Consider the following 19,012-nt stretch of genomic DNA (forward strand, 5'->3'; position numbering starts at 1 on the left):
GAACTAATATACAAGGGATAATTAGGGGAAACACAGGTGCATGGAATAATCAATCAACTAAACAAGAACAGAAAAATGACCATTTAAGGAAAATCAGAACTACGGGGGCAAAACAGGTCCAAAGTCTGACAAAGAAGCATTATTAATAATTGAGCACAAATATAAAAATATATAAGGTGCATCTCAATAAATTAGAATGTTATGAAGGTTCATTTATTTCAGTTATTCAACTCAAATTGTGAAACTTGTGTATTAAATAAATTCGAATGCACACAGACTGAAGTAGCTTAAGTCTTTGGTTCTTTTAATTGTGATGATTTTGGCTCACATTTAATAAAAACCCACCAATTCACTATCTCAACAAATTAGAATACTTCATAAGACCAATAAAAAAAAATTTTTTAGTGAATTGTTGGCCTTCTGGAAAATATGTTAATTTACTGTATATGTACTCAATACTTGGTAGGGGCTCCTTTTGCTTTAATTCAATTTGGCGTGGCATGGAGGTGATCAGTCTGTGGCGCTGCTGAGGTGGTATGGAAGCCCAGGTTTTTTTGACAGTGGCCTTCAGCTCATCTGCATTTTTTGGTCTCTTGTTTCTCATCTTCCTCTTGACAATGCCTCATAGATTCTCTATGGGGTTCAGGTCTGGTGAGTTTGCTGGCCAGTCGAGCACATCAACACCATGGTCATTTAACCAACTTTTTGTGCTTTTGGCAGCGTGGGCAGGTGCCAAATCCTGCTGGAAAATTAAATCAGCATCTTTAAAGAGCTGGTCAGCAGAAGGAAGCATGAAGTGCTCTAAAATTTCTTGGTAAACGGATGCAGTGACTTTGGTTTTAAAAAAACGCAGTGGATCCACACCAGCAGATGACATTGCACCCCAAATCATCACAGACTGTGGAAACTTAACACTGGACTTCAATCAACTTGGGCTATGAGCTTCTCCACCCTTCCTCCAGACTCTAGGATCTTGGTTTCCAAATGAAATACAAAACTTGCTCTCATCTGAAAAGAGAACTTTGGACCACTGGGCAACAGTCCATTTCTTCTTCTCCTTAGCCCAGGTAAGATACCTCTGACATTGTCTGTGGTTCAGGAGTGGCTTAACAAGAGGAATACGACAACTGTAGCCAAATTCCTTGACACGTCTGTGTGTGGTGGGTCATGATGCTTTGACCCCAGCCTCAGTCCATTTCTTGTGAGTTTCAACCAAATTCTTGAATCGATTTTGCTTGACAAGCCTCTCAAGGCTGTGGTTCTCTCGGTTGGTTGTGCATCTTTTCCTTCCACACTCTTTCCTTCCACTCAACTTTCTGTTAACATGCTTGGATACAGCACTCTGTGAACAGCCAGCTTCTTTGGCAATGAATGTTTGTGGCTTACTCTCCTTGTGAAGGGTGTCAATGATTGTCTTCTGGACAACTGATTGTGTAGCCTAGTAAACCAAAGTGAGAGACCATTTTGAAGGCTCAGGAAACCTTTGCAGGTATTTTGAGTTGACTGGCTTGTCACCATATTCTAATTTGTTGAGATAGTGAATTGGTGGGTTTTTGTTAAATGTGAGCCAAAATCATAACAATTAAAAGAACCAAAGACTTAAACTACTTATGTCTGTGTGCATTTAATTTATTTAATACACAAGTTTCACAATTTGAGTTGAATTACTGAAATAAATGAACTTTTCCACGACATTCTAATTTATTGAGATGCGCCTGTAATTCAGCACCAAATCAGCATATTAGAATGGTTTCTTAAGGATCATGTGACGCTGAAGACTGAAATAATAGCTGTTGAAAATTCAGCTTTTGTCACAAAAATTCAATGTTGTCACAGTATTTGTGATCAAATAAACACAGCTTTGGTGAGATACATTAAATTATCCTAACTTTTGACAGGTATTGGAAATACAAAATATAATAGACATCTAAATCCTTTAATTTTGCATCTTTGCAATACACCATAAATCAAACAACATGCTTCATTAACAAAATACATTTCTTTAAAACATAAGAGTTCCACCATAATTTCTTCTGCAAAATATACAGTCATATAATGCTTTTTAAATAAAATGATTTATGTGGCGAAAACAATCACAGTAATCCATCAAAAAAATTTCAGTAGCAGCAGAGTCATTGTGTGAATGCCGCTACCAGTGAGCAGGGAAATTTTGTCTTTCATCCAATATCATTCTTTTAATATTTAAAATATTGTGCATGAATAAAATATTGGTTCATGAATCATAAACTCATCTTAACAACAAAACAAAGCACACCAGCTGGGGATACTGACATTAAGATCCTTTCATTCCCAGAAATGCAGTCTACTTTCTATCAAAGAAAAAACTGAATAGAAGGTAGCACTGAAGGGTCAAACACAGCAGCACTGCAGTTCAGATATAACTGTTTCTTTTTAAATATCTAGCATGCCCTTAGAATGGCAGTATCATTATAATTCTTTATGCAAAGCATCTGAGAATAGCTCTCGATAAGTGAGGAGCGGAGGTGTGCTGTCCCTGTCAGAGGGAGATCTGGGGAGATTGCCCCAGGCAGTGGTCACAGAGACTTTTAGACATAAATAGGTATGGTACTACAGTCCCTCAGGCATACGGCTCGGGGATTTCTCAGCCTCGGGCTATGCAAATAAAACACTGTCACATGTGCGATATCAGCGAGTGGGTCTTTGAGCCTCCGTTCATGGATATTTGTATATTTATGTGTGTGAAAAAGCGTTATGTTTGATGTATCTTTTGTTGGCCAGTCATAGAGATGTTGTTTGCGTGGGCACATATTCCTTGTGGACTGTCTGCTCGCTTTGCTGATTATTGCCAAGATACAATGCAAGGCCTCAGAATTGAATAGGAACAGCGGTGTGAATTCAAAAACAGTCATCCAAGTGGATTAGCTCTTCATTCCCTCTGATTGCATCAGTCAATTCTGATTTCCATTTTGATGAGAATTATTGATGTACAAAGCAAAACATTAAGTGATAGACGAAAGGAGCAACAGATAAGAATCCATACATGCTAGGTGAAAAGGGAATATAGTTATAAAAAAAGGCTCAGCATACAATCAGGAATGGATGAGTAAATATCTGATGCTGATGAGTTTTTGAAGTTGCATGCAATGTTTTTTTTCCTAGTCTATAATAACTGGAGAATGCTATTAGCATTAGCATGATGTAGTTACGGCATCAACCAGTAGAAGCTAATGGAGCTATGCTAAACAGTGTTGTTAATCTTAAGTAAAATTATGACAATTTTTGGTCATTTTCATAAGGCTGAAATACAATAAAATACAAATATTACATATTATGGTAGCACTTTACAATAGGGTTCATTAGTCGACATAGTTAACAACATTAGTTAACATGAACTAAGAATTAACAATTACTTCTACAGCATTTACTAATCTTAGTTAATGTTAATTTCAGCATTTACAGTACTAATGCGTTACTAAAATCACAAGTTGTGTTTGTTAACAGTTAATGCACTGTGAACTAACATGAATAAACAGTGAACAACACTATTTTTATTAACTAATGTCAACACAGATGAATAGATGCTGCAATAAATGTACTGTTCATTGTTTGTTCATGATAGTTAATATAACATATAACAAATGACACCTTATTGTAAAGTGTGAACCAATTAAAAACTTACAAGAGATTTAGAAATGTTCCCTTGCCAACTAACTGAAATAAAGTTGTACTACTAAAATTACGAAACTAAAACTGATATGAAAGATATGCAATTTTTTCAAATACTGTAAAATGAAATCAAAATGAAAACTAAAAATATAAAAATGAAAGCTAACTCAAAGTAGTAATAATAATTATTAATTTAAAATTATATAAATAAAAATCTATTAGCATTAGCCCTTTCTTAACTTTTCAAGCAAATCACCTGATTTATAAATGCTAATTTTGGATTTCTAAATAAAGAAAGAAGCATTAACCAGCAGATGCTCACAGGGCCATGCTAAACAGTGTTGTTTTTGTTAACTAAAACTAAATCTATTAAAAAAAATTTGAAATAAAAACATTTTTTCCTCCAACTTCAAAATCGCCCTACATACAGTGTCTCACAAAAGTGAGTACACCCCTCACATTTCAGCAATCATTTTAGTATATCTTCTCAAGGGACAATACTATAGAAATGAAACTTGGATATATTTTAGAGTGGTCAATGTGCAGCTTGTATAGCAGAGTATATTTACTGTCCCTTGAAAATAACTCAACATATTGCTGGCAACAAAAGTGAGTACACCCTAAGTGATATGTCATTTAACCATGCAAAGCCACATGTCCTATTCATCATGTTCATGTTTTTGTCTGCTTGACAGGACCATACAAAGTTGCGTATCTTGTATTAGAGCAGTTAAAGTTTGGTGCTTTGAGTACAATTCTCTCATACTGACCACTGGATGTTCAACAAGGCACCTCATGGCAAAAAACTCTCTGAAGATTTGAGAATTAGAACTGTTGCTTTCCACAAAGATGGCCTAGGCATATAAGAAGTTTAGTAACAACCTGAAACTGAGTTACAGTACTGTGGCCAGGGTCACACAGAGGTTTTCCAAGACGGGTTGCATTTGGAATAGGCCTCGCAAGCGTCGACCAACAAAGTTCAGTGCTCGTTCTGTGCGTCAGGTGCAGAACCTGGCTTCAAAAAACAGATGCATGAGTGCTGCCAGCATTGCTTTAGAGGTTGCAGAAGTAGAAGGTCAGCTTGTCAGTGCTCAGACCATACGCTGCACATTGCAACAAGTTGGTTTGCATTGGCGTCATCCGAGAAGGAAGCCTCTTCTGAAGCTGGCTTAGAAGAAAGCCCGCAAACAGTTTGCTGAAGACAACCTGTCCAAGAGCATGAATTACTGGAACCATGTCCTATGGTCTGATGAGACTAAGATAAACTTGTTTGGCTCAGATGGTGTCCAGCATGTGTGGTGATGCCCTGGTGAGGAGTACCAAGAAAATTGTATCTCTCCTACAGTCAAGCATGGTGGTGGTAGCATCATGGTCAGGGGCTGCATGAGTGCTGCTGGTACTGGGGAGCTGCGGTTCATTGAGGGAAACATGGATTCCATTATGTACTGTACATTTCTGAAGCAGAACATGATGCCTTCCCTTCAGAAACTGGGCCGAACGGCAGTTTTCCAGCACGATAATGACCCCAAACACACCACCAAGATGACAATTGCCTTGCTGAGGAAGGTGCAGGTGAAGGTGATCTGACCTGAATCCTATTGAGCACCTATGGGGCATCCTCAAGCAGAAGGTGGAGAAGCACCATGTGTCTAACATCCAGCAGTAATACATTTTTATTTTTCTTTAGAAAATGACTGATCGATTCTCTAGATAAGACTTCGTCTCCTCGGCTGGGATTGTTTAGAGCTATTTGAAGCTGCATTGAAACTGCATTTTGGAAGTTCAAACTTGCTGGCACCATAGAAGTCAACTATATGAAGATAATTCCTAAAACATTTCCTCAAAAAAACATAATTTCTTTACTGAAGAAATAAAGACATTAACGTCTTGGATGACAACGGGGTTAGTACATTATCTGTAAGCTTTTGTTCTGGAAGTGAACTACTCATTTAAAACGTGTGTGTATGTGTGTATAAAACTCAAATTACCAAAAAAAAGGGGAAGCACTAACCAAAGACAGTCCGGGCAGGGACAGATTCACGGTTGAGCCAGAATGAGACTTGGGACAGAATGACAGTCATGAAGCAGGGCATGTAGGTCTGAATCACAAAGTAGCCGATCTTCCTCTTCAGGTAGAAATGGGCCATCATGACTGTGTATTGACCTGTAGGGGGAACAATGAAACAGAAGAAGAATGAAATGAGAGAAAGGACGAGAATAGAAAACAGTGATGGAAAAATAAGTAAGAGAAGAAACAAAGGCACTAAGAGAGGGAGGGATAGAGTGTGATTAAACTCTTGGGGGGATAAGTGCAAACCAGCTGAGAGGTTTAAAGAGAAAATGAGAAAAAGAGAGAGAGAGAGGTGGTGAGAAACAAGTCAAGGGAAGATAGAGACATAATAATATGAGACAAATCAAAACAAATGGGAAGCGATGTGATTATGGAATTTTCCAACAGCACTGTCAGTATTCTTTTTAGAATAAAGGGAAGCACTTTGATTTTGTTTGTGGTCTCAATAGCACCAAATAGTGGACAGTTACTGTAATGTCTGACCACAAAGATGATTTGATTGTTTTAGTGAATAAAAACAGCATAAATCATCAGAATGGAACAGATTAATTCATCTAAACAAAAGTGACATTTATGGTGTGTTTAAGAGCTGTCACACTGTGCACATGGTGGAACATGGTGAGGTAAATCATTAACTGGAATAGAAAAGAGAATACAGAATGAAAAAACATTATATATCCTGTTAACCAAGCGAAGATTGAATTTGAAGCTTTTAAAAAAAAAATCCTTTTGAGCCACACAGTCTGATAAACTATAGAAAATCCACTGATGACTGCTGCTTTCTCCTGGCAAAATCGGATTTTTGTGTCCCACTAATCCCTTGTCACAATCTGCATCCTGCAGGCTTCTCTCTCTCTCTCTCTCTCACACACACACACAAACTCTTCTGTCTCTCGCTCTTTCAATAGTTCCATCCATTCTGTCAGGCCAGGCCATCCGCGTTTAGGATATACTCTTTCTCGGCCCGCAGAAAGAGAGGGAACAAAAAGGGGGGGGAAAACAACAGAAGCAAAGCGCAAAGTCTAGTCAAGATCAGAGGGGACAGATCAAGTGGATCAGATGAAGAGGACAACAAGCTGTTGAGCCTTGGAAGTCAAGGAAAAGTTTGAACGTCGTGAGGGCCCTGGGGGCAAAGATGTCCTCGTCAAGAGGGGCTCGTCGCATCCCCTTCGTCTCGCTCGCCCCTTTATTTCAATGACCGGGAAGAAAGCACAACTGGCAGTGCCCCATTTCAGATATTCCACCTTGGATGTGCCCTGCGGGGTGGGACTCTTCTAAGAGCTGCAAACATGCGACTGTGGTGGATTTTATTGTTAAGCTTTTGGAGTGTTTATGGAGAACTCCCATTCATAGCAGAGAACAACGCTGCCATGCTGGTCAACTGGTGAGTGGTCTGTTTTTATTTATTTTTTGAACGTCAACATAAATGAATGAGCACCTGAGGGGGTTCAGCTTCTAAATCAATTTGAAACTGTTGGGAAGGGCAGATGCTATTTTCTGGATGGGAGTTCTTATTAATAAAAGGTGACAGGTTATCTGGATGTCTTTACAGTCCAGACCGAGTGATTGAATGTTGACATTTCCACTGGAGATAATTTTACCCTCTGTTTGGCAGACTCTAGAAGGTCTTTTCTCCCTTTCTTTCTTCTCCACTGGGTTTTCTAAGTTGAGCTAATGACCTTGCATTCATGATATAAAGTCCTGGTGGATCTATTTTTAACTTTGTAAAGAGGTTTGCACCTCAGATTAGCAGCAGTAATGACCATCTGACCTTTGTCCTGCAAGTCAGCCAGGGCAAAAATCGGAAGACGGGGATGACAGGTTATAAAGTCCTGCCAGAATGGAATACCATAGCCTTAGAGCTTGTTACTAAAAGTGATTCTGGCCACCTGATGACAGGTGGAGAACTTTGATGTGTAAATCAATGGCAGTGACAAAGAGAGATGGCTCAGCAGGGTTTAAAACATGACGTGGTCAGCATAGCTGAGCATGACAATGTCTTATTGAATATTAGTGTATGCCAGCTCACGGTTATCCATATATGTACATCCATAAAGTCGGAACAAGGGGAAGCCCCCAACTCCACCCCCCACACATGATTACAAAGCTAGAGGCAGAAATGATATGAGTGTATTACCAGTCATCTTTACATAACCGAATTAGGCAGATGCCGCCTATGCCCCCTTCTCCCCCTCACTCGTCTCCCATGTGTCTCTCGCCGGCTTGAGCCAATGGCGGCCGACCGACGTCACATGGTAAAAGCACAACTGATGGGGAAGCACAAGGATTAACCCTCCAGACCCAATGGCTCGGGATAAGTGTTGTTTTCTCCCCTCCCTCTCTCTCATCTTCATCTCTTCCTGTACTCTCGCTGGTCCTAGAGACAGCTGGCCGTGAGTGGGAGGCAGAATGAAATCCTCATCACTCATTTGTCATCCAGCTTGATTTGAAAAAGCTATAATCACAGAAGGGCTATCACTTTATTTAAGAGAAACGACGTCACGCGGTGCAGGGGAATGAAACTGAAATTGTGTGATGCAACACATCCTGTTTTTGAAAATAATGCATGAGATGCAACAGGTTAGAAGGAGAGATGGACTGTGAAAGAAAATATATGATTTTTTAGCAAGAATATAAAACATCAGTGGATGCCAATTTTAATAAGGAATGTAATTAGGGGTTCAAGGGCGTAGTAATTATTAGAATGGTCACAGATCAGCAATCTCCACATAAAACTGATCATGCAGACCAAACCGTAAGTCATAGAGAAACTTGGAGGGATGGTAGTACTCATACCACCTACAACGTGACCAAGGCTAGCCCCAATCAGCCTGACTGGGGCACTACAGCAATCAAAAGTACGCAATCGCTCCTAACTCCTAAACCGTCAGTCGCAGGCTCAAGTGTCTTATTTTGTTAGAATCCTTGGCTCATGGCAGACAAAATGCATGCCTCAGATTCGATTCGATGATCGAAATTTTCGGGTATTTTAAATGTTTGAAAAACCTACTTTTGCAAACTAGTCCTAGGTTTTTAGCCCGATTGGAACCAAACCAGTGCAGAAAGATTCTCTGGAGAGTGAATATCAATAATTAGAAAGAGGCAGGGCCACTTTTAGTAAAATGCCTATAAAATGCCTACAGTAGTCAACATTTGAAGTGGATCGAAAAAGTTAATCAAAGTTGTCCTAAGACAAGAGCGGGTATTGTTTTGGTTTTAGGACAACTTTGATTAAATATTTTGATCCACTTCAAATGTTGACTACTGTATACTATTTGGTGGCTCTTGTTATCAACATGAAAATTAGTGTGCACGGTCTTGGTCCAACGTGCCAAAAAACGTCTATAAGCACGTTTGCATATTTTAAAAATCATGGCCGCCATTGGCTGATGAATTTGAGCACGTGTTAGACAAGGTTAACAGAGGCCAGTTGAAACGAAACTAGGTGAGCCTGTTTGACAGAGAAATTTGAAAGAAATTGGGGGACGATATCGCATTTTTTAAGGGTTTAAACGATTGTACATTGTTTTTGCACATATATGTGATATTCGTATAATACGATAGAACTCCTCATTCCGGACAACTTTGCCTCTAGAACCACTGCTGTCAATCAAATCATTTGTGAAATGATTGAGAAGTTGTCCTTTTACTTTTGCGAACTACTCTTAGGTTTTTTGCTTTTGATTTGAAAAAAAGCATTGCAGTATAATTTTCTGACTCTCTAGGTCAGTAATTATCAAAAAAAATGTTTTGATAAATGTTTTCCACCCAAAATCCTACACAGCCTGAAGGAAAACTCAAAATATCACAAAACCTGGTGAGAACATGAGACAAGTGATTCTAAACAAGCATGCAAAGTTTTAAGGAGATCGGACCACAGATGGCACTATAACAGTCATAACCGTTAAACCATTTAGGTGGTTACAAGCTTGCAAAATAATGTCTTTTTCATATGTGCTTACATGCCTTAAAGCGCTTGAACCCCGGTAATCGCTGCTTGCAGCTATATTTCATGGTTAAAATTAAACTTTAAGATAAATAAACCAACTGTCATTTTATATATACATATTTAACATTTTATTATTGTTGCTATTATTATTTTATATATCAAATTATAATGATATATATAATATGAATAGTATATATTAAATATCTTAACACAATAAAAAAAATATAATTTTTTAAATAATTTATTTTAAAAAATTGTGTAAAAGCAATAATAATAATAAATATTTATGAGCATTACATTTTCTCAATTCAGGCTGGTACTACAAAACTTTTTGGACCCTGTCCTAACTGTGAGGTTGAATCACTGATCTTGCACCAAATGACTGACTCACACTCTTTGCAGTGAATGGGATTGGAATACAGAAAATGGTTTACCTCTACTCGTGCTGATATCTTCCGTACTAGCAGTGTGACCGATAAGATGGTATTGGTTAAGACGTGACCCTTCCTCTGCCACCACCACAGATTTGCCAGGGCCTTTAGTCCACTTATACACCACTTCTGAGAGAGGGTATGCATCTGGAAAAACACACAGAAGTTTACACTTTACTGTCACCGTGTTAGATTATGCAATGATAACGGTTTATTAACCACACACTGTGAGTGCCTGGAAGATTAGTTTGAATGTAATGTAATCTGTTTAGTACTGTCTTTGAATAAGGTTGCATAAGTGTTACCCACTCTTGATTGTACGTGTCAGTTGATTGCATTCAATTTGCATGCAGGCAACTTTCATTTCTCAGATTTAGGAAGTAGTGTCTACACCTGTCAATCATGGGGAAATATCTGTTTTCTTTATCAACAGGGAGCTATTTTTTCTAACTCTGCCAAGTGTAGAGCTGGGGTAATAAAGTTAATCATCTGCACCTGTGTTGAATAATAGGATCAGACTGCGAGGGTTAAAAAAAGAGATTTTCACAGACACCTGCATCTCCGTTAAAGACACCAAGCATGATAAAAAGAAAATGCAGTGTATTTTTTTATTGTATTTTTTATTGGGTATAGTACTTTATTTAATAGACTGTAATCTACTCATATTGAACATTGTGAAACAACATTTTCAGTAGATGACTGTTTCACATAAAATAGCTGCAGTGAGTTTCTTAACACTCCATTTTTTTCCCTTTCGCCCCCTCCCACCATAGTGACATTCAATCTTGAAGCAAAGCATTAATCCTGCCACTCTCATGCCGGATGTCTCCATCACAATTAAGATTGACTTCGACCATCTAGACTGAGGGATTATTCTGCCAGCCATCCACACGTCACAGACGGACATACCCTTAGATACCCCCAGCAAATTCCTGCAAACTAATTCCACCCCCACTCCTCTACTCATCCCCTGACTAGAAAAAATCAAACTTGCTATTGATATTGCTACAAATCTTCTGACTAAATCACGACTAACACATACTCATAACTACCTGCTCTTGTAAACCACTTTTAAGAAGCTCTCAAAAACTGTTTAGTTTTTGTGAAAGCTCTTATCTGGGGGTTGTGTACCTCTAAACGTGCCTCATTTCATTGGATGGTCACAGAAAAGGCTTTTGCATGTTGAAATATTGTAATAATGTAATGTATTACTCAAGGCATTGTAGGCTAGTAGATTTTAGCCATTTTCACAGACGCGTCTCAAAATAGACAGTCCACCTGAGGACAAGTCCACACATCACCTGTTAAAACTCTGTAGGGTAAGAGCCAAATGAGATTGTAAAGCTAATACTGCATACTGGGACAGAGCACATATAGGTAGTTAGTTCAAAATGCTGGCAAGGCTTATTATTTTCTACTCTTAAGTACAGCATTTTTTACATTACTTTGTTATGCCATGCTCTTTTGGGAGAGATGTATGTCTATGATTCATACAATTTGCTCTTCGTTGCATTGCATTTTTGCATGTTGCTGTACTGCTAATTCCTCTATTTTCTTTGTTCCACTGAACAAATCACGTATCCCTGAACTGTTGTCATGCTTACATTCTGCTTTATCCCCCATTCTGGCACACAAGAACAGAGCATATTACTGCTGTCATCATTATTGTGGATTTATGGTATGAACCTTTACAGACTGTTTGTGACATTTCAGACTTTGTGAGAAACCTAAACTTTTTTTAAAGGGTTAGATAAGGTGTTAGAAGCTCTGTGCATGTTGCAAAAATAGAAACTAATGAGTGTAAAGACTGTATTGGTGCTAATTATGGCTGGTGTTTGTAAGTGGATCTAATTGGATTGAATTTAGCGGACATCCTAATAAGCTCTAAACTCATTTAAGTTCAAATTGAAACTATACACTTTGTCAAACCTACTATGGATTAAGTAAAAGATTGAATTCTAAATAGTGGTAGTGATGATAAAAATCATGGTAGGATTATAAACAAACAGTAATGGTCAACATGTATTTTGTGTGTTTATATTAAACCCAGAGCACTTTGGGAGAGGTGATTCTTACTTTTTTTGACATACTGTAGTCTGCTGACATTAGGAAAACAGCATTTGATAAACCAATAGAAGTGACAAGGTCTTGCTAACGGAGGACAAAATATTTCTCTTAGGTCAAGGGTTTAGACTTGAGGGAAACAAATGTAGCTTTTTGTTGTGACAGGGTCACCACAGCCCACAGAGTGAATAGCCTGTAGAATAACCTCCTTACTCATACATGACCGAAATGCTTTCCAGTGAACTGGCATTGTTCAGTGTGGACAGACTTGGCAGTATTTGTGTGCACATACACAGGTTTAGCTATCCACCTTTTTCTTTAATGCATAAGCCTATGGGCAAGACTTCCAGTTCATTAGCCGCTATAGGGAAATAAGGAGAAGAAAAACAATGTGCAGTAAATAATCTCATAATTAAGATAATACATTATAATAATATGATAAGGCACACCAAATTGCAATATCAAGCAGCAAAACTACCTCTTTTGTACTGCTAAAAATCATTAGACACAATGAGACTGGAAGCTAGACCCATAAAATGTATGGCTGTGCCCACTTTTATGGAAAGAAAAAGGTGGATACTCAAAATGGCAAACGTTTTGGGGAAATGTCCTCATGAATACAATAAAACATCAAAAACCCAAAAAGTGGCCCTCATGATGAGATGTCCTCATTAATATAATGAAACCAGCATGTGTGTGTGGTCATGAATGTTTTTTGCAGCTTATATTATTCCAAGTCTAAATCAATTTTATATCTATTAGGGTTTTCATTTTGTTTGTGCATCTAATTTATAATGCGCTCTTGCCTTTAATGTAATAGCCTTTCAGCATTTCAAATCAATGACAATGTAAAGTAACTGAATTAGCAGTTTTCTAGTTTTCTCAAAAGCTCGATCTGTCAAAATTACATGGGCAGATGAATCAAACAGAATGAAATTACAATAATGATGATATTCCTTTGTTGTTCATGTAAAATGTAGAACATTCAGGAAAGATTTTAAAATGGCAACAAAGTTATTTTCCCCTAACTTAAAGCACTGCTCTTAAATTAACGTTGATAATTCCATAAAAGTCTGCAAATGACAGTATATTTAAGTCCCATCTGGATTTAAAATAAAATAAAATAAAATCTCCAGAAGGAAAAAGGGTACATTTGACTTATTTTGGTCTTCTGGGAAACATGTATGTATTTTCTGTAGCTTCTGTACTAAATAAAAAAAATATGATATTTAGGCAAACTAAGAAAAATGTACACATCTTCATTCTTTTCAAAAGTTTACACCACCTGCTCTTAATGCATTGTTTTTCCTTCTGAAGCATCAGTGAGCGTTTGAACCTTCTGTAATAGTTGCACATGAGTCCCTCAGTTGTCCTCAGTGTGAAAAGAAAATCATACAGAATCTCAGGTAACAACACAGTATTAAAAATCAAGTGTATGTAAACTTTTGAATAGGGTAATTTTTTTTATAAGTTTAGCTATTATTCTCTCTTGTTGACTATATGTAAATGTAAATATGTTAATTAGGTCAGCACTAAATTAGAAATAACGTGCATTTTGAATGATCCCTCTTATTTTGGTAAAATAATTTTCATTTTGCAGATTCTGCAAGATGTATGTAAACTTTTGACCTGAACTGTATATTCAGAGTTTAGAATTCATCTCCAGATTTTACCCCCAAAATGGCAGTATAAACTTCATTTATAACACTCCCTCCTTTTCTACAGACACTCACACCTTTCAACCTGTGCCTATAAAGCCTGTCTTTCTTTACACTGAGATTATGAGGCTTGGCTGCCCTAAAGTGACCCTAATACTCTATATACACCAGCTAGTGACATCTTTAGCCATTAGCTCAGCAGGTTGAGAAGCAAACACAGACAATATTCTTAAAGCTACAGGATATGTTTGTGATTGTAAGCTTTGAAATTCTGTTTTTTGTCTTTTGTATGTTTAGACATTTTGAATGTTTTTGCACGATTGTTTAGTGTCTGTCTACTGCCAATTCTTTAAATAGGCCTATACCTGTATACTCACATGATATATCTTCCATTGCTGCCCTATGCCTTATGTTATTTCTCCCTTAAAACTCTCTGGGAAGAGATATATTGGATTAATCTGAACAAAAATATGATTCACCATTGGGGACCTTTACAAGGTTGAATCATCCCACAGTAATCTTTGGTCTATATAATCTTTTGAGGTGAATCTGCTGGCATGAGAACCCAAAGGCTGGACTGAAGTACAGGAAGTGCTAAATATACACTATACTGGTACTAACGTCATCAAATAGCGATTTACTATTTTTGTTGTTTATACATCAGCTGGCTGTATAAATGATTGTTCATTTCAGAGCTTTTCACTTGACAGTCTCTTAATCATTTTAATAATAACCAGAATATTTCATCTCTATTTATTAATTTGTCCAACCATGTAATAACTGGGTTAATGTACAGTCAGACAGTCATATATAGAGTTCAGTGCTCCTAGACACTCAACAGTCTCTCTCTTCTCACATAATAAAATCATTTCAACTCAAATCAATATTTCATGTCCAGCCATGCAATAAGTGGGATAATGTACTGTACAGTCAGCCAATCTTTACTGCAAAATAAACCCTTACAGGATGATTCAAGACCCTCAGCTTCACATCAGGGACTATTTAGTGATAATGACTAGCTGATTTTACATTAATCATGAAATTAAATGTGCTTACAAGTCCATAGCCGAAGATGCATTTGTGGAGATTAACTACGATAGTGCTCGTCTGTGTCTTTTTGAACATTCCTTAACAAAAAAGGCTCTGCATTGACATAATGCAAACAATAGTTTCACAACTCTGAATTGTTGTCGTTTATATGGACGGCATTGCCTTTCTAAGGCATTTTGGTTGCGTTGATGGTTAAAACCAGGCGTCTGTCACTGTTATCCAACTAGGCAAACAAAAGCTGCTAAGTGCAGACAGAATTTATATAACCCTTTACATAACAGAGCACAATACTTCAAGTAAACACATTCGTTGTGCGATTTACAAGTTAAATCACTAATTCTCTGCTGCCTGTATATAGAGTAACTCACGCAGGGGAAACGGCGTTAAACAAATCTGTGAACACTAAGTTTGTAAGTATGTGAGTCCTAATGAAGGCTACATTTTCAATTACCACCTTGAATACAATGAATAATTAATACCATATGAGACATTTGAGATGGCTCACAGGGTGTTTTAAATCTTTAGTAGAATGTAAAATTAAAAAACCCAAGAAATGCTAAGAAATTACTAATTAAACAAAATGGCTAAATAATAGAAGCTAGTCATTTCTGTGCAAGATAGTTCATGTTTATTAAGACCATTCTATTCATTTGTGAATTATGCCCAACCTTCATTAAATATTTATAGTGGGTTACGTAGTTCTTGCTTTTATAACAAAAGAGATAACATGTGATCAGATCAATCAGAGGGGAAAAATGCTATCGTAGTTGTAAACAAAGCAAGAGCTGGAGAAAAAAATACTGGAGAAGTTAAGGCAGTTTCCAAAACTGATAATAAGAAATCTTCTGAACTACTAAGCCTTGTTATTATTGTTCTTCAAATATTTTCAGTTTTGTAGACAAATTGATGTGGTGCGGTTGGTTCAACATTAGTTTCAAGGACTGTCCACAATACATCAATTTGGATTCAGGTGAAACCATGCAGACTACTATAATTTTACTTTTAAAGTGATTAGATTTTATACTGTACTACATTGATGTTCTAATTTAACAGTCCATCCAATCACATTGGGAAGTCAATGAGATTCCCAAAAGCATGGCATTACTCATTTTAGGTCACAGACCAGATTAGATTAAATGTCAACTTATGCTGACTGATTTTTATTTATTTATTTATTTTAATATTTATGTAATCATGGAGTATTATATTATTATATTATCAATCATTAATTATATTATTAAATATTAATTACCACACACAAAAAAAGATGACAGCAGTGTCATATCTTATCTTATTAATATTTTGAATGTTTTTATTTTTATATTACCTGTTTTTATTTAGTTAAACTTTTAGTAATTTTGTTGTGTTTTGTCATTTTTATTACAGTAGTTTTGTTCTTTTTTAAATGTCTATTTAGTTATTATTCATTTTTATTACATTTTTTTGTTTCAGTTATTTAACTCTTTAAGTGTCACTCCCATTTTTTAACACAGACATAAAAATGCACTATCCAGACTTAATTTTTTTAATTCATGAATGAAAACATTTTGTAATATGATTTTGATGTACATTTTCCATGGTAAAGCAATGTCTGATTTTAAAATGCCTTTCAAAGGATCAATTCTTAGATTTTAAGTTTTGAGCTGATATATATTTTCTTATATCTAAAGCGTGATAGGGAAAAAGGCAATGAAGAAAGTTTTTTGTGACAAAGGTCAGAACTCATGTTATGATGTAGATTTTTTAAGTGGCACTCTTGACATATATTAATCTATTACTTTCCCTGTCCGAGATACAACTATTTGAAAATCTGGAATCTGAAGCTGCAAAAAAAATCAAAATATTGAGAAAATCGCCTTTAAAGCTGTCCAAGTGAAGTTCTTCGTAATGCATATTACTAATCCAAAATTAGGTACTGATATATTTACGGTAAGAAATTTACAAAATATCTTCATGGAACATGATCTTTACTTAATATTCTAATGTTTTTGGCATAAAAATAATTATTTTGATCCATACAATGTATTTTTGGCTATATTCGCTGCACATATACCCATGCTACTTACGACCGGTTTTGTGGTCCAGTGTCACATATTGGCTGTTTATTAGTACTTATAAAACACATATTAATGCCATATTTTTGACCTTGTTCAGGAAAAACTCTTAGATAATAGTGAATATGTGTTCACTATTCTAATGCGTTTTCAATATATAAAATGTTACCAACTATAACAGTTAACAAAACAAACATATCATCTGACCTGCTATAGCAAACGTGAATCTTTTTAGCATGATTTAATTTACATTTTTAAATGTTCAAATATCCCTCAGGCCAGACTATCCTCCTCCGTATTCTCAGAAGCCTATGAGAGGTCTTCAAAACATGAACTTAGAACTTCGTGTCACGAGGGATTTTACTATGCAGCTACAAAAATACAACTGATCAAGTATTCAGATATGCATGATCCTGAAACATAAGTGCTGTCTGTCATGAATTCTGCTGTATCCCAACACAAAGGCTCTCCATGCACAGCCCTATCCGGTAATGCCCTGAACATCAAAGAAAGCTGAGCCCATCTCAGGTCATTCCTAGCTTCTTAGCCTTTCTTTTGAGTGCGTGTGCAGTGTGTACGTGAGCGCAGGAGGAATGGCAGGACACCTTCCTACTAATCCAGTCCTCAAGTCACCCTCCTCTCTGCAAGCACCAGGTGATAATCTTAATCCTGCTCTTGGACAGGATGCCACGTGATAATCAGACTAAACTAGACTCAGTATGTGCTTAGACACACCTTAAACACCAGTCTGTCAAGCTACCTAATATGGGCGAACTTCATATAAAATTTGTACTCGATATTTAGTCCACTATAATGTATTGAGAAAAAATGGAGAGACAAACAGAGACTATTCAGGGTTTGGAGGAAGTGGTTGAATCTGCAATCTTGTACTTGCATCTTGTTCATCTATTCAGTTTTTCTGGCCAGTGGCTACAGGATTGTTCTTCATTCATAATAAAACATTATGGACTTACAGCTGCCAAATTTGAGTGGGCAGGCGTGAGCATCCATAGGGAAATCCTCCAACTGCATGGGACACTCTGCTGATATAGTCAATCTGAAAAGAGAGACAAATGAAAATAATAATAATAATAGATTTAAGTATGTTTTAGAGATCGGTTGTTTGAGTAAACATGTCATTATGTCATTATCAGCGTAGTGAAAGTCGTCACTGGAACACTGAGTACCTGATTGTAACTGATTTAATCAATATTCAATGTCTTACTGAAAATCTTCTTAATGTAGCTGTAGGCTTGGATAACTTGGGTTTATTAATAGGAATACTGTGCTTGCGTGTGTTGAGTGCTCTTAGTATTTATAGATCAAGGGTGCCATCATGTGCTAGAAGTAGGAATGCTGCCAAATCGGTGGAGTAAATCACTGCTAATTCTGGATTTGCTTATAAGCACACACACAAACTCACACACATACAAATGTCATTCCCTATTCAATTATTCAGTTCTCACTCATGTTTGATTCCAGTGTGTTTTAAATGCTCAAGCTGCATACAGTAGGATTTAAAACATCTATTTTGAACTGCCATCGCCACCTACTGGAATATTTGAGGACTACAAATAAAAAATAAATACTGTGCCATATCGCTAGATGCAGTTTTATCACAAACAAGACTGATTCAGTTATTCAGTTATCTAATTATTAAATTAGATCAGATTAACTAAAATAGATAAAATAAAGTTACATAAAATTACTATTGTTGTTGCTTTTCACCCTCTCTTTTTTTTTATCATTTTAAGGAATGAACCCTTGATGAAGGGTCCTTGAATCCTTGATAATGGATAATTTCAATGACTTTCCAAAAAGGGGAAAAAAATAGTGAGAGATTGATTACATTGGTCAACAGAGAGAAAGATTTCAAATTTGCCACCACTACGTCAGACTTTGTATGACAAACTCTCACACAACAGCGTTAATTCATTTTATTAAGCTAATTTAATGCCAAAGGTAAGGAAACACAAAGTACAGTATTATTTTCTTTAAAATGAAATTAGAAAAAATCTTTAGATTAGAATGCCTTCTTCTTTATAGATTACCTTCTGATTTTTCTTGAATCAATAAAATGAATGCTG

The 19,012-nt window shown here is 36.6% G+C and overlaps 2 protein-coding genes across 4 annotated transcripts in view; one reads left to right on the forward strand and one right to left on the reverse strand.

The window, feature by feature from the left end:
* Positions 1-19,012, reverse strand: part of gabra5 (gamma-aminobutyric acid type A receptor subunit alpha5) — a 157,830-nt gene that overhangs the window by 6,256 nt on the left and 132,562 nt on the right. For both annotated transcript variants that reach the window (XM_051113571.1, XM_051113570.1), the window contains 3 exons: positions 17,900-17,982; positions 10,103-10,246; positions 5,660-5,812 (listed from right to left, as the gene is read on the reverse strand). In XM_051113571.1, coding sequence (XP_050969528.1) covers positions 5,660-5,812; positions 10,103-10,246; positions 17,900-17,982 — 380 coding nt within the window. The remainder of the gene's footprint in view (positions 1-5,659; positions 5,813-10,102; positions 10,247-17,899; positions 17,983-19,012) is intronic.
* gabrb3 (gamma-aminobutyric acid type A receptor subunit beta3) overlaps positions 6,620-19,012 on the forward strand; it is an 87,322-nt gene continuing 74,929 nt past the window's right edge. The window contains exon 1 of one of the 2 annotated variants that reach the window (XM_051113568.1): positions 6,620-7,103. In XM_051113568.1, the coding sequence (XP_050969525.1) occupies positions 7,009-7,103 (95 nt within the window). In that variant the 5' untranslated portion in view covers positions 6,620-7,008. The remainder of the gene's footprint in view (positions 7,104-19,012) is intronic. The other variant, XM_051113567.1, reaches the window with a different exon arrangement.

Source organism: Labeo rohita, chromosome 6 (genome assembly GCF_022985175.1).
Source record: "Labeo rohita strain BAU-BD-2019 chromosome 6, IGBB_LRoh.1.0, whole genome shotgun sequence".
NCBI lineage: Eukaryota > Metazoa > Chordata > Actinopteri > Cypriniformes > Cyprinidae > Labeo > Labeo rohita.